At 46.0% G+C, this 16,781-nt stretch overlaps 1 protein-coding gene across 3 annotated transcripts in view; it reads right to left on the reverse strand.

Moving 5' to 3' along the window:
- LOC146782646 (hydroperoxide isomerase ALOXE3-like) overlaps positions 1–16,781 on the reverse strand; it is a 170,889-nt gene that overhangs the window by 111,718 nt on the left and 42,390 nt on the right. The window contains exon 1 of one of the 3 annotated variants that reach the window (XM_085638393.1): positions 12,664–12,869. The exons of the other annotated variants lie outside the window; for them this stretch is intronic. Coding sequence (XP_085494519.1) covers positions 12,664–12,810 — 147 coding nt within the window. The 5' untranslated portion in view covers positions 12,811–12,869. Of the gene's footprint in view, positions 1–12,663; positions 12,870–16,781 lie in introns of those variants that run through there. 3 annotated transcript variants of the gene reach the window in all.

Here is a 16,781-nt window from a genome sequence, read left to right on the forward strand (position 1 = left end):
CCGCTCATATTTTGAGAAGCTGGAATGTAAATGATTTCAAAATTATACTACTACAGTTTAGCTAAATACGAACCAATCTGGAAGATGCTTTCCCAACACCATTGTTCGATAGAAGGGAAATTAGAGGTTTGTGTTCCGTTTTGAGTTTAAAAGATGTGCCCCACAAATAGGTTTTAAAATGTTCAACTGCCCAGGTGCAACCCAAGGCCTCTCTTTCAATGGTGGAGTACTTTGATTCAGCAACAGATAACGGTCTTGAAGCAAAGGCAATGGCGACTTCATTACCAGCTTTAACTTGACTGAGAATGGCACCAAGACCAATGACACTTGCATCAACCGTAATATTAGTGACAGATGATGAAAAGGGAGACAAAGGATTGCATCCAATAATTGCAGACTTAATAGCATTAACTGCTTGCGAGGGATCTGGGGTCCAAATAAATTTACTGCCTTTAAGCAACATGCTTAACGGAAGAACTATGTCAGCGAACTTTGGAACAACTCTTGAATAATATGCACATAACCCTAAGAAGGATTTAACTTGTTCTTTGTCAGGAGGATCTTTCATATTCTTTATGGAGAGAAGGGGATCCTTCTTTGTAAATATACCATTACCATTAATTTGATGACCCAAAAATTAATCAGACAAGTAAAACTTACATTTGTCCAGATGAATGGTCATACCTTTATCTTCTAAAACACAAACTTTGTTTCATGATTTTTCTCGAAGGTGTCAGAAAATATCAGGATATCGTCCTGTAATGCCACAACTCCATCAGTGTCTTCAAACATACAATTCATCAGTCTCTAAAACACTGATGCAGCAGATGACAAGCCAAAAGGCATTCTAATATATCTGAAGGTTCCCTTCGGTGTAATAAAATTGGTGATGTCTCTTGAATCCTCTAACTATTTGATGGTACACTGATTTAAGATAGATGGTGGGAATACATTTAGCACCATCCTATTTATCCGATAAGTCTTGTACCTTAGGTAAAGGGTGACATTCCATAACAATGTGTTTGTTTACTGACCTCAAATCAATGCACATTCTAAGTTCTCAATTCTGTTTCTTAACTAAAATAATCGGAGCAACTCATTCAGAAGCATTAAAAGGTTCTATCACACCATCAGCACACAATTTTTCGATGATGTCTGCTGACTCATTTCTCACAGACAAGGGTACATTCCTCAACTTGTGTTTAGAGGGAATAGCATTTTTCTCTAACACTTTATGAGAGACCATTTAACCTTTCCCAACTTCTTTTTAGAGGCATTCTTATGTTTGTTTAGTATCTCGTGTACTGCTTTATCATTATCTTGTTGAGCATTATGAACTACTTGTAAATCTACCATACACACCTGTATCTTGACATTGGGACACAAGTTAATATTACATTTTTCTTGGTGTTTCCACCCAAGGACTTGCAATCCATCAATGGCAACATGAACTTTCCCACTATGGTTTGTTTAAAAGAAATGTCGGAAACAAAATACCCCAACATTTCAATTTCTTTAACTCCAAAACCATACACACGAATAACATTGGGTTCTAATGTTTTGTCCTTCCAAGACTTATTGAAAAAGGAATCAGAAATAGTGTAGGGGAGCCAGAGTCTGCCATAACTTCAACATTCTTACCATCAACATTAATGGTGCACTTAGGAGGGACATATGGTTCAGAATCAATGTCATTTATATTGCAAGTAAGTTGACCTAACTTGTGCCAATTAGCATCACCTTCTGTTGTACAAACAATGGTATTATCTGACGTAGGTTAATTGTTCACCTCATCTACAACTTCCTTATCAGCAAGACTGGCAACTCTCCTATTGGTTTGACATAAGGTCTCAAAATGGCCAACTTTTTTGCATTTATAACACTCTTTATTTCTAGCAGGGTAATGCCTGAACTGGAAAGAATGATCTGGATCCACAACGAGTGCAGAAGAGTTTACCTGAAGAATTGTGAGAGTATTGTTTATTAACGATGTAACAGGTTTATTAGGTTTCCCTTTGAAATTTCCAGTTTTAACTTTGGAGTCTTTCACACTAAGGGCTGCTACACCTGGAGATAAGCTACACCTGGAGAAAAGCTATCGACATTTATAGTATTGAATGAGGCAATAGACCGTTAAACACTTTTGGCAATTTCAATGTCCTCTTTTAAGGATGGATTACTTGGTCTCAAAAGTTGCTCTTGAATTTTCTTATTGGAGCAACAAATGATTACTTGGTCTCGAATGCACTCGTCTACTTGAGCCCCAAAGTCACATTCTGCAGCTAACACTCCTAAACAAGAAACATAAGCATCAAATGATTCATTTACCAATTGGTGTTGAGTGCAAAAATTATACTTTTTCATGACAATGTGAGGTTGTTCTGTGTATCTTTTTTTAAGTCTATCTACTGCTTCTGTGATGCAATCATAATCACCGCTATCCATTCCCACTGGAGTTGGAGATGGAGGTAGATGTTCAAAATCATCTTCTGCATGAGTTCCTATCATTTAGTAATAACGCTTTCTTCCTCTTAGCATTAAAGCCATCACCATTTATGGCCAATAATTAATTATTAAAGTGCCAGAACCATTTTTCCCATTTCGTGCTAGGTTGGTTGGGACCAGAATAAAAGGAGGGCGGATGGTTTCCACAGACATTGCTCATTTTATAAATGCATGAAGTTAAAAATTACTCAGAGTTGAAAATATAAAACGCTGCCACAGCATTGTGATCGGTTGGGACACCAACCATACAGGCGCCTATGGGGAGGCCATTTTCTCAGCCTACATGGAGAAAAGCCAGAGTGTGCATGACTGGTTTGGTCAGCCCCAGAGGGTGGACCAAACAGTCAGCACCCTCAGCAGTGGGCAAGCCACTCCCCCCCCCCCGCCCTAGAGCAGGAGAGTGCGATAAGCAGAAACATAAAATGGTATTTATAATACTATTTTATGTTTCTGCTTCTCGAACTGTTAGAAAGCAGTGGGGCGACGCTCCTCCACCCACATGGAGGAGCTGCCCGAATAAAGCAGGCACAGTACTGCACTGAGGGCACATGCATGTCTGCAGTAGTATGCAACATGAGACTGGGTGTAGTGGTAGTAGGGACCAGGCAGGGCGCAGGTTTAGTGTTCAAGATTTTTGAGGTGGTGACGGTTCCACGCAGGCTCTGGAGTCCCGCCTCCTGGCAGGTGCCACCCACACCTAGGGCGTGGCGCCCTCAGTGGCATCTCGGATGGGAGCCGGTCCTGACCCTCCGGGCTGGCGGGAGGGGGGGACTGACCTGCTGGTGGTCCTGTACTCTCCTGCCATACCCAAGATGCCGGCGTGTGTAGTAAGAAACTTTGGAGGGGGTATCTGGTGTGCAGGAACCCCAGTGGGGGCAAGGCTTTAAGAAGTGCCCTGTGTGGTAGTGTTCTCTGGGATGGAGGAATGGTAGTAACCACAGATTAAAACAGTACCAGTTGTGACCTGGTGGCACAACAAGCACAAAAGAGCGTCTTAAGAGATCCTGATGGCAAATGGGCATCGATGGAATGTAAATACAATAACAATCTCAACCTGTGGCTCACAACGTTTACTTCGCAAGCCTACTTCGTTTTATAACGTGTGTGGTGTTTTGGTTTTACTCATAAAATTGGTCTAGTGTTGAAGTCAATCATCAATTAAAGAATTGTGTTTTGAAGGAGTAATAAAGAATACACAGTGAAGACCAACTATTTGCCCGACGTCGTCTGTGGGTAAGTGGGCAAAGAGGGGAGGTTGGGTTGCCAGTTTTGCTGGGGCGATTCGTACGTTGTATGCACACTAAGGCTGCTGTACGTCTGGCGGAGGAGGCTGAACCGCGAGAGCGTCTGGCGTCTGCTCCTGGCGGGGCGCCAGAGGGCCAATCAGCTAAAAGCCCGAGGCCATGACGAGCGCCTCCCCTAATGAACCACCACCTGATTAACTGGGAGGCTGCGGGGGCCAGTGGCATGCAATAATGCGGCGCTTCATTTTCATCTCCAGTGAAACGGAAGGAACACGAAACAGTAGATGTGAAAAGCCAGAAAGTGCCTTGCGGTACTTGTGTTAACACAGAGGCGCTATATAAAAGTGCATTCGCCCCGAGATGACAGACATAAGTCCAGCTACTGAAGGAAGCTTTGTATGCAAAAAAGACAAACAAACTTATAGGAAGAAAAGATCCCGAGGCTACAGAAAGCGCCTCGACGTCGTTCGGTTTGCAAAGCTGTGCTTTATGGGTTAATTCATTCATTAACTTCGAGGACCGTCCATAAAAGTGATAAAGAATTGAACGAAGACCCAGAGTGATGTTCGGTAGAAACAAAGCCGACAACGGCTGCTGGTCATTCATCCTGTGTGAAACGCTCTCACACACCCACCGGCCACACTCAAGCTCCTTCCTCCACCGGCACCGTTCACACCGCGAGAAAAACTCACCCGACCATGTAAAAGAAATGGGAGAAACAAGCCAGAAAAAACCCAGAGAAACATCCGTTTGTGGAGGGGCTCTACACAACGTGTTCATTCACACAGACTAGTTCTGCAGGTCCGATGCTGTGACCGGCAGGAGTTCATAATCTTACATTAAATAGAAAACACTGAAAAGTCCCAAAGCGCCTGGGTTCATTGAATTCACGGAGCAGCCCTCGGATAACCGGAGAACTCGATCCCCTTTCATATACGGAAACAAGAAGATTTACAAACCTATCGGCCCCGAACTTTCTTTTAAAAAAATCACTTTGTTTAGCCTCTGTTAGTGTTACAGGTGCTGGGGAGGCTTACAGAGCAAGACATGCCTGAGGCCTCCTGGAAGCAATGACCGCCAGGAAGTCCATTGATGCGTTGCCAGGTTGCACCCTTGCCATCACTAACCAAACTGCGAGTTCCCACAGTGATCCTCATTTTGTGTGTCCAGCGCACATGGCAACTGTGGGAGCACACTTCGGACTGGCAGGAGTACATGTACTGAGGTGCAGAGGTACCCTCCCACTACATGGGAGTACTGTCCTTGTGCCAGCATCTACATTCCTGGCAGTGGTGACAGCCTACCGTTGAATGGTTTGTTAAAATACACGTGCCTGGCCTTTTCCCTGCTCCTGGTAACAAGCTAGTAGTTTTCTGGCTTCGCTTCTGTACAGCTCGGTGGCAGTGCTGTTTGCTGGCTTTGCTCTGTACAGCTCGGTGGCAGTGCTGTTTGCTGGCTTTGCTCTGTACAGCTCGGTGGCAGTGCTGTTTGCTGGCTTTGCTCTGTACAGCTCGGTGGCAGTGCTGTTTGCTGGCTTTGCTCTGTACAGCTCGGTGGCAGTGCTGTTTGCTGGCTTTGCTCTGTACAGCTCGGTGGCAGTGCTGTTTGCTGGCTTTGCTCTGTACAGCTCGGTGGCAGTGCTGTTTGCTGGCTTTGCTCTGTACAGCTCGGTGGCAGTGCTGTTTGCTGGCTTTGCTCTGTACAGCTCGGTGGCAGTGCTGTTTGCTGGCTTTGCTCTGTACAGCTCGGTGGCAGTGCTGTTTGCTGGCTTTGCTCGGTACAGCTCGGTGGCAGTGCTGTTTGCTGGCTTTGCTCTGTACAGCTCGGTGGCAGTGCTGTTTGCTGGCTTTGCTCTGTACAGCTCGGTGGCAGTGCTGTTTGCTGGCTTTGCTCGGTACAGCTCGGTGGCAGTGCTGTTTGCTGGCTTTGCTCGGTACAGCTCGGTGGCAGTGCTGTTTGCTGGCTTTGCTCGGTACAGCTCGGTGGCAGTGCTGTTTGCTGGCTTTGCTCTGTACAGCTCGGTGGCAGTGCTGTTTGCTGGCTTTGCTCGGTACAGCTCGGTGGCAGTGCTGTTTGCTGGCTTTGCTCTGTACAGCTCGGTGGCAGTGCTGTTTGCTGGCTTTGCTCGGTACAGCTCGGTGGCAGTGCTGTTTGCTGGCTTTGCTCGGTACAGCTCGGTGGCAGTGCCGTTTGCTGGCTTTGCTCTGTACAGCTCGGTGGCAGTGCTGTTTGCTGGCTTTGCTCTGTACAGCTCGGTGGCAGTGCTATCACAGACCATCAGTGTGCGTGGTATGCAAGTGAAGAGAGCAGGTGACTAACATGGAGCTGCAGGGCAAACGAGTCAGTAGGATCAGACCGGTGAGATGCATTTTGGATGGCTGATGGAAACATGGCACAAGATGGCGGCTGGGTGTCAGCCTCCCAGATCAACAGTTGTATTGCAGAATCCCAGAGCCTTCTGGGATGGTCTAGACCTTCAGGTGCAGGAGGATGGAGACAGGGCTGACTTTAGAAACGGAGCAGAAACCTTTTTATGAGTGGTCTCTCTGAGCATCCCTTCCTGTGCAGCCACATTAGATGGAGTGTGGAGGTGGAGCCAGTGGTTTCCTTTGTCTTGTCTCAGTCAGGGCCTGCTTCTTTTTTGTCTCTTGTGATGGGGACAGCCAGTCTCCATGAAGTGAGGGGACATCACTTGCAAGTGATTACGGGACAAGAGATGTTGGTCTACTGAGCCTGCCTGGCACGCGGGTATAGGAGAGCAAAGGGCGCCCCAGCAGGAGAAGCCTGCACAGAGGAGAAGGCTGGCTGCTGTGTCTGGGAGGAGGTAACAGTCCAGCAGTGAGTACTGGTAAGGGGATGTCGCAGACGTGGACCTTAATACTGGAGGGGTTCCTGACTCCCTGTAATTGCATATGGCGTGCAGTGCTGAAAAGAAGCAGGAGTGACTATGGACCTTGGTCACCGCCGACTGGTTGGATGCTGCTGGAGGTCACCGAGGACTCGCATTGGTGAGATGATGCTTAACCGGGTAGCCCTGTAATACAGTCGAGTTGTCTTTGAGGAGGCTCTGAGGTTTAGCGGCTTATGTCAGCAGAGGCCGGATATGGCAACATAAGCACTTAAATGTTATGGACGACCCTGTAGACGTCCACCGCATTACCCAAGTAATGCAGTGGACGTCAGAGGGTTGTGCACCTTGGTACATATTGATTTGGCATTTTCCCTGGTTTGATCCGTTCCTGGCGATGGTGCTAGGCCTAGCTACACAAGTGATGTACTGTTTTCATCAATAGAAGTGTGGGAAGGAAGAGTGGCTGGATTTTTGTGGATCGCACAGCTTTTGAACATTCCCACACAGAAATGTGAGGAAAATGCACGATTTTAGCCAAAGGTTGATGTTTGCACGGCATTGTGAGTAAGAATGTGCAGAGGAATGCATGAAAGTCACACTATCTGACCTCTCCTAGATCGAAATGTCCAGACTCAAACTCCACAGCAACCCACACAGCCAAATAGTTATTTTTCTTGACAAAAATGTGATGTCCCCACATTGTTTTTTAGGGCCACTCTCGTCACGGGCACTGCCACATAAGTGGGGTACCATTTTGAGAAACATGTGGGAACATGGAATAGAAACATTTTTCTTATCAAATAGATTTCTCTCCATTTTGGCTTTCAAATGTAAGCTATTTCACAAGAAAAAAAATGCTTTGATCACATATGGGTAACCTGAAATTGAGAAATACAGTGTATATTCATTTTGTATATCAGTCATTGTGGTAAAAAATAAATTAAGAACTTGTCTGCTATAGGAAAAGGTGAACTAGTACTTCGAAAAAATACCCCTGGGTTTTCGATTTTTCTATTTACTGCTCTGCTGGTTACTGAAAGCTGTGAAGATGGTGCTATAAGCACAGCAAACTTTGTTGATGTAACCATTGGGGGGGGGGGGGGGGGGAGACTTTCTTGCACAACACTTTCCGGACGGCCCGTGTGGGGGGGGGGGGGTTGCTAGCTTGATCACCACTGCTGCTTTTGTTACAGGTAGCCGAAAACACAGCTAAGCTGCAAAACCGGCACCCGGTAACAAAAAACAGCCCCCCAGGGGTCCACAACCCAACCTGGTGGCCCACCGGGGAAAATGCCCGGTTCCCGCTATAGCCAGTCCAGCCCTGTCCCCAAGTGCTCGTGTGCGTTTGATCAGCCGTTTCAGGCCCACCAAAACACACGTGCGCACTTAGGTTTTCTCCAACCCAGCTGCATTCAGCAGCCGGGCTGGGAAAACCCCACAGACTCCATGGTCTGAGCAGGGTGTCTTTCCTGCCTGCTCAGACCAATCCCTGGGATGCTCTGCAGCATGGGGATTGGACAGGGAGTCTGTCCCACAGGCTGCTGGGACCAGGCAGGAAGAGGAGAGCCGGCACTGGAGTGGCCAGAGGCAAAAGATAAGTTGGATTTTTTTTTTAATATTCTTTTTCTCCGCAGAATGCTTTGCTGTCGTCATCATAATGATTAACCTAAGTGCTTGTTTCACGAAGGCCTGTGAAAGGTTTTCCATACTTTCATCCTTATTTCACTGGCCAGTGAAATACTTTTTTTACACTAATGCATTTTGTGCAATAAAAGTAGTCAAATATGTATTATATACATTGCCAACTACTTGGTTTCTCCCACCTTGCAGCACACACTAACCTAAATATTGTAAATTACCCCCCCCCCCCCCATTCCATTTATATTTCCACTAAAATTGGCCAGCTCGGAGTTTGCTGCTCAGAAATGCAACGTTGATTTCCATCTACTACTTTCTCATGTTTCACCCACACACCTTACCAGGATCCATACTTACCACAGAAAGATAACTACACACCTCAGGAGCCACCACACCAGCCTGCTCAATTATAGACGAATGTCATACCAAGAACCACAGGATCCACAGATTTCAGAAGATGTGTACCAGTGTTTTTAAACCTCTGGTTTGTAGGATCAGGGCAGGATTGGAGGGTGATCTAGCCAGATCCCCGATCCAGCGCAAAAGGTGCCGGATTTGGGATCTGCCTGGCCCCCATGAAATATGCTGAATTTGTACCGGTGTGACTTGCCGACACAGGTATGCATTCACTAGTGCCTGCACGTGGTCTGCGTGCCGTTCCGAGCAGCAACCTGCGCGGAAGGGTCTGATTTTCACCTTGGGCCCAAAACAAATGCTGACCTCAAGAGACCAGCAGTCCTCCTTTTGTTGGACTATGCTCCGTGCTTTAAATGGGCCGGTACTGGCCGGTACGGAGTACTGGCACTTTTATATTTTCTCCCCTTGAGTACCGGGACCTGTCCTGCGACACAGAGTACCCGTACTCATAAAGGCCCTGTTACGATGTGGTTGCTGCGGAGCTGGTTCAAAAGCACCAGGACCGCAGCTCGTCTTCAGTAGAACAGAGAGCTGCGTGTGCCTCTCTGGAAGTTATGAGAGGAGGAGTATCGCTGCAGGGTGCCTTTCAGAGGGGGTCGGAAGGTGACCAAAAAACCTTATGGGCGCAAGTGTGGGACACATTGTTTAGGGCAACTCGCTGGTTAGCGTGCCTATTGTTTTAAACACCCGCAAATCTTCGCCCATCAACTATTTAAATGAAAGGGATTGTTTTGCATGAAAGAAAATCCCTGCCCTCTAGACTTAAATGAATGCAATCATTTTTTTCCAAAAACTGCAGCACTAGTATTGATTCGTCAATGCACCATTTATAAACATTTGCTATACAACTAAAAACGTAGGTGGTGATTTGGGTGCTGGAAATCACCTAAGTAGATCTGTTCCAATGAGACATACCTGTGGCAGTCTCTGAAAAGGGTTCAACATGCGAAAATGTACATTACACAAAATAGGAACCCACCTTTGTGCTGCCCCGGTTAGATTTTAAGGCCACCACTGGGAGTGTGAAAGAATGCGTGAGGGCCAGGAAGTAAAAGCAATAAGAGTGAGTTCGCAAGCGTGGGTATGAGGACTGAGAACGAAAAGTAGTACTGTGTGCATGAAATGGGCGAGAGGGCGTGTGTGAAAGGGGCAGGTGTATGTAGACCGCGTGCAGGGAATGTGCGTTTTTCAAGCCTGGCTCGTCCTGTAAGTGGCTCACACACCTCTAGGCAAATGTACTTTAAAAATAGATGCTCATGAGGCCAACCCGGGCTTCGCCCGATTAATAAAGCTAAAAGGTTTGCAGCAGAAAGTGGGCGCAGTCGCAAACTGCAAAGTCTGAACATTATTTTTAAAACTCTGCCCCAAAGAATTTGTCAACAAGACAAATGTGTTAATAAATGTATTCTGCCTCGCCCAACTCATCACAACACGCTGCATGTCAAAATATGACCTGGTACAGAGATCTTTGTGAACCCAGTATATTCCCAGGTACAATGGCACTTTAATAACTCTGGTGGTTAATGCACTTCCTGGAAATATCTGTGTGCATTTTTCTAATCAAAGGTTTGACTGAACATAAAATTGCACAGAGGATCGATGTGCCTGCTGTAACGCACAGCGTGAGACATGCAGATCACAGAGTTGTTTTTTATATAGAGAGCTCTGTTGGTTACTGTTTTTGATGCAGAGATCATTGTGTTACCTGCAGGTCACAAGTTAAAATCTTTGCATATAGTTTAGTGATTCAGGATCCTGCAGAGTGCATGCACGCAAACTACAAGGCAAACATTAGGAAACTTGGCGGGTTTCTCAATATTTTATTATTAGAAGGTTGCTTATAAAGGTTAGTTTGGTTAATATTAAGGACTTATTGGTAAGTATCAGAAATGGCTAGGCATTCTTACAATACATGCATATTTTTTGCATACAAAGTTTAGAAAGGTAAAAAAAACATAGCCCCCCCTTGCCCCGCCCCAAACTACATTTCCAGTCCACTGCTTGTTTTTGGTGAGTACCTGCACTTCTCTTTTTTTTCTCCATTTAAAGCACTGACTGGGCTCCTTACTGGGAGTGACCTGAGGCCGAACACCCAGATGCCAATGCAATGGAGAGACTTGGAGGGACTCAGCTGGTCACTTCACAAGTTCTTAAGAGAAACTATGGTTTGGAGGAAGGCGATGGACTTCGTTCAATCCCTCTAAGAGATACACACGGCTCGTAAGAAGGTCAGGTGTACGCACCTGTATGAATAGTTGCAGGAACAACGATTTAACTAGCACTAAATGCATTTTTATTTAATTGTTTTTACAGTGCTACACATCCCAAGGTAGGCTGAGAGTGCTTTACATGACATGCACACATACATTCACAATAAGTCATAAAAGCTTGTAAATCAATGTACAGGAAGTGTTCGAGGGCAATGAGGGCTTCACAGTGTAGCAACCACACAGTCTTTACTGGTAGGCATAGAAATGTAAATGTCCAGAATTTGTAAAGCGCACAGCTACCTCCGGAGAGGTCCCAAGGCGCTGGGAGCCGTCGAGAAGAATAAGCGAGCTATTGCCCAGAGTCACATATAGGTTAAGAGCGCATGGCTGGGGCAATAACTGAGGATTTAAAACTCACTGCAGTGCCTGAGGTAGTCTGTACTAAGACTTTATTACTACTCAAATAAACCGTTTAGTGGCCTTATAATACCGATGGATTGAGAACAAAGAGTAAGGTCGTAAACTCATGTCTTGCAGTTTGCATGCAACTCATAGGTGCCAGTTTATATCTTTGTGCTGTAGCAGAAATATTGCAATTTATGAACTGCTAGTTACAAAAGGACCTGTGTCAAAAACCAGTAAACCTCTTAATTTTATATAGAAAGACAGTAGTAATAAATCTTTATTCGGTGATGCATCATAATCATAAAAGAAAACAAAAACCACAAATACATTAGAAACATTAAAACATACAGGTCACAGTATTGAGCTCAGAACACATTCTGTAGGCGGTAGGTACAGTGTAAAGTAAAACAGGGCAACCTATATGTCTAATCATTGCAAATTAGCCACTCAATTTTATTATTTTACATAAAGATACAAATATACCATCTGCATGTTACACTACATTAGGCAAGATACATTTAACCCTCTGAGCTACTTTGGGGGTCAAAAATATGACTGGACAAAACAGATTTCTAGAAAGTGCAGTCACCACAGAGTTGTCTTCCCATTATTATTATTATTATTATTATTCCCGGACAAGTACTGGGCACACAAAGATCTCCGCAGCAGGTGCATTAACCGATAAGAAGCTTTAAAATGCTGCCTTCGTGATCCATTAAGCCAGGACAGATTTACGGTCACGTGTGTCCTTGTTGCCAGTTTTTGTGGCAGAGTTCTTTCACAAATCAATGTATGGGTTGACTGTCAGGCTCGGTCTTTCAAGCTACGCCCCTCATGACTCCACCCCCTGTCTCTTGCCAGACCTTGAACCCCAATTTATAGGTTCCCGGAGAAATATTATCCCCCGATTGCGGCAATGTCTAGAAAACACATTTCAGCAACAGTTATAGACACCCGAGCAATATTGAAACCATGGCCTGAAGGAGACACTGATGGGAGAACCATTACCTCGCTGAGGTACTTGACCAGCGTTCAGACCGGTTGCCTCCTGAATATACAAAGATTTCAGCAACATTAACCCACTGAGATACGAGGGTGTGATCGGCAGATTACACACTGAGTTTAGCAGAACGTACATTCGCTCATCCATGTATGTCAGTTGGATTTTTCCCTGAGACCTGCAGGCTACACAGCTCAGCAGCAGGAGCATTAACCCACAGGACTGTATCGCCAGCTAGCCCCCCTACAATTTGTTTTCGGGCTTCCATAGCCGTCTGCCTGTGATGGGACGACTGTCAGTGCAAACCTTCGTGCCCTTAGAGAGGGTCATGTGTGAAAGATGCTCTCCGATGCACAAGCTTCCCCCCCCCCCCCCCAAGCCCCTCTTACTCACGGCGTCCGCACTGAAGTCCTTCGAGAAGTTGTTGAGGGGCTGCTTGGGGCTCTGCCCCCGCTCCCCCACCAGGGTGAGGGAGATGGAGTCCATGGTCCCGGCCTGGAGGAAGCAGCCGGTGGCCACCGTCACCTTGTACGTCGCCATCACGGTGAGAAAGAAAGTGATGGGGGCTCTCGGGGAGGGAAAGGCTCCTGCGGCAGGCAGGGCGAGGATGCGACAAACGCCTGCTCAAGAGGGTGTGGACAGGCGGGAGGCAGCACCACGGACTGCAGACTGAAAGCGCCTCAGCCAGCACTTAAAGCCACAAGCAGGCTGGGACGCAGACATCAAGTGGGAACCGCAGACTACAAGTTCCAGAATGCAATGTGCCAAATAGTCAAGATGAGGTGGGATAGGGGGCAGTGTCGAAATCACTTGGGGGCACTTCGAAACAATGTCCACTCACAGGTTCTAGTAGGATCGGTTGTGCCATAGAATGCTACAAGCAGCCGCAGAACGCAATACTGTGCCACACACAGCGGCAGAGCTACAGAAAGCCATTGCATTCGCTTCAGCCGGTGCTTCGAATGGGCAGCACTGCCCGGGACCGCGTACCTGCACTTCTTTCATTTGAAATGAGGGCTACCTGCATTTCTCATGGTCTTATTAAAGTGTATCCATGTTAAATGTACCTCACCCAGCTGTGCTATCCACGGTGGTATTTGTACTACTTCATATGGGGGGGGGGGGGGGGGCACTTCTCTGCAATGCTTAGTTTTGTTATTCCCCTCATGGTCCGGCTGACTTTGGCCAGGGTGGGGATGTAGTGGGGGCATCAGTTCTAGGTCCCCTGCACAGTATTTTTTTAGGCCTGGCTTTAGTAGCTGTCCGCAGAAATATTGTTAGATTTTTCCAAATGTTCACAGGTGGGCTTTAGCCCAACCCAGAAGGGTGCCACACTCACGGAAAAGTACACACTAACAGAGTCAAACCGTTACCTCCTATGTTGAAAGCAATCCGTTTCTGCTTCTTTTTCCGAGCGTTGGTAAAGCCAATCTGCAGATTTTAATGTGATAAACAGCCATTTGTATACGTAGAGCATGTAAACTGCATTCGTGAATGGCTGGGCTTGCATGCATTGGCACATTAAAGTCAGACCTATTTGGTTTGCCATCTCTGAATGTCACCAAGGCTCGTGAGGGGCCCTCTGAACTTCTCGTAGCCCAGGAGGCAGCTGCATCCAGTCTTCTCTGGGTTTTGCTTCTGAGGGCGTCTGCTCTTGGGTCCAGTTCTGAAACCAGCAGCTTCCAGCCAGGCTGCACAGGCCATCATTAACACAAGGCCTTATGCACTGCACTAGTTTGGTGAACTATGCCCACTTACGATCCATGTGGTATGTCCTGCCCATGACTGAGCAAAGTGTGGAGAATGTGAAACTGTTGCATGCTACCTGCGGCTTTTAGACCCTCAAGATGACTCCTTATGCACCCCAAGATGACTCCTTATGCGCCCCGCAACCGCGACAAATGTTGCTGAAGACACTTTGCAAAGGTGGACTGTTCAACTTTCAGTTGCATATTGCTGTGTTTGGGTGTTAAACTAATACGGGGAAACCTTTGTCCAAAGAATGTGAACATTTCAAAATAATTAACTAATACCATCAGAAAATGTGCAGCGTTATGCTGCACCATTTAGTAAACCATGTGCATACTTTAGTCCTCCCTTGCCACAATTCCAGTCCCATTGACTGGAGAGGGGATTAGGATCCCTGCACAGCTCCCTTAAACAGACAAACCATGAGTTAGGATCCCCTCAGAAAAACCAAAGTAGCAGAGGTTCACCACAGGTTTTGGAAAGGTCACGTGACCCACAGATTATCGTGACATGGGTTATCATCGCTGACCTGATCACACCAACGCAAGTAAATATTAGGCCTGGGCTAAAATTCCGTTCCGCTCGCGGAAATTGGGATAATTTGACTTTTTCGCATTCCACGGAGAGCCCGAAAATGTCACAATTTCCGCAATCCGCTTTTTACCGGAAATTTTTTGCTTGCTCGTGCTGTAAAATACATTCTCGCGTGCGCGCGATCGCCTTACCTGAATCCCCGCGTTCGCCGACAAATTTTCCCGATCCGGTCGCGTTCTCCACGAGATGTTGGATTGTTGGTAGCCATTTGCACTGTCTCGCAACAGTTCGCGCCCGCAGTAACGTCATTCGTCGCGCGATCACATCTTTCTTCTCGCGATCATGCACCGCGAGACAAGTGAAAACAAGATGGCCGCGTCCGTGAGCAACCGCATGGGTAAGTTGGCGAGCCGCGACCACACAGAAAATACCGCGAACGGGCGGGAAAAAAACTTCCGCATCTTCGATATTTCCGCGTGTTTGCGGAGATTTAACATTTTCGCGATAATTTGCGAAAGTGAATTTCGCAAATTCCGCCCACCCCTAGAAAATATTAGCAGGGATCCAGAGAAACATTAAAATGCCTTAGGGAAAACCCTCTCCGATTGCTCTTTAATTATAGGATACCCTAGATACGAGTAAACCAGTTTCTTGCATGATGTCTGGTCCAAATGCCTCACCCATCCAATCCGATATCCTTTTAAATTATGTATTTATCCGGTCACATTTGCTGCAGTTCAAAGACAGAGGTCAAACGTTAAGCTACGTCTTCTGACAAATTGCTGCTCATGTTTTTAACATGGGAATTGATATTTTAAAAACTCTTCGTACCACAGTTGGAGAAAGAAAAAAATGAATTGTGGCAGTCTCGTTTGGGTATTGGGGCTGTAGGATGTATTTTTTGTGTCAATCAACAAAATTACAGGGGCTAAAGGATGCATTTGTCATATTAAACAAAATGTACCAGTAAATGCCCTGTATACATTCAGCAGTTACGAAAGCAAAAATGAAGCACTTTTTTTGTAATTCCGAAGTGTGATGAAAACAAAGGTTTTAATAGGCACACCACCAATAAAAAACACTTTACTTGGTAATTAAAAATTTGCAAACATTCGTGACAAGAATTTTCAATTCTATTAAGGACAAGGAGGCGAGGATTATGCTTTCTCATTTCTTTATTAGAAATGCCCAGCAGCCAATCAGAACCGTTTGTGAAACGAAAAAACGACAGTACCCATGAGCACCAGGGTACCACGTGACCAACCATAGAGTCTCTCATATAAAAGATACAATAGGAGAAAGTACGTCCTCTTTCTTTGGTGAGGAACAGTTCACAGGAAAACATGAAGTCCAATGGAAAACGAAGAATGCCAGGTAACAGAGTCCATCAGCCACAGCCGGTGATCATCCTGACGCTAGAAACACAGCAAACGCCGAACAGAGGAGGCAGCAGACCATCCAAGCGGAGTAAGCAGGATAAACAGCAGAGTCACTATTTCGGGTCAGAACCTGAAAAGAAAGTACAGCCGTAATACTCATCCGATAAAGAGAGTGAAGGCAATAAAAGGGAAGGGTAAAAAGAGTGAAAATCAATGCATTGGCATAAATCAAATGCAACTGTGACAATGAGAAACATGAGAATCAATCATGACTTTGGGTGGGATAATCCTCGCCTCCTTGTCCTTAATAGAATTGAAAATTCTTGTCACGAATGTTTGCAAATTTTTAATTCTATGTCAGGACAGGAGGCTCCGATTATGCTTGTTCAAAGCTGATCCACCACTACAGAAGCAATATGTTCGATAGGCTTGTAATAAAAGGTCTTGAACATAGAATCAGAAGACCAATCTGCGGTTTTCATGATGTCCAGTAATGAAACACCCATCGAGAACGCTTTAGAGGCCATGGCCCCGCGAGCCGAATGAGCACCAAAAATGGAAACATCAATTCCAGCCTCAGACAAGAGCCATCTAACCCAGCGAGCTAAAGTAGCAGGAGTAACAGGACGAAAAGGTTTCTGCAAGGCAATAAGTAGTTGACCCTGTGTATCAGAACGTAAAGGGGCAGTACATACCTCGTAATCCTTGACACATTGAACAACGCAAAGGTTGGGGTGATGAGGAAAAGAAGGATAGGTAACCGAAGAGGTAGCAGTCTTGGTGCGTTTAGAAATTAGAAAAGTGACACCCTCAGGTGTAAATCTGCGACCTGCTAAGTCTAACGCACGC

Source organism: Triturus cristatus, chromosome 12 (assembly GCF_964204655.1).
Source record: "Triturus cristatus chromosome 12, aTriCri1.1, whole genome shotgun sequence".
Lineage (NCBI taxonomy): Eukaryota > Metazoa > Chordata > Amphibia > Caudata > Salamandridae > Triturus > Triturus cristatus.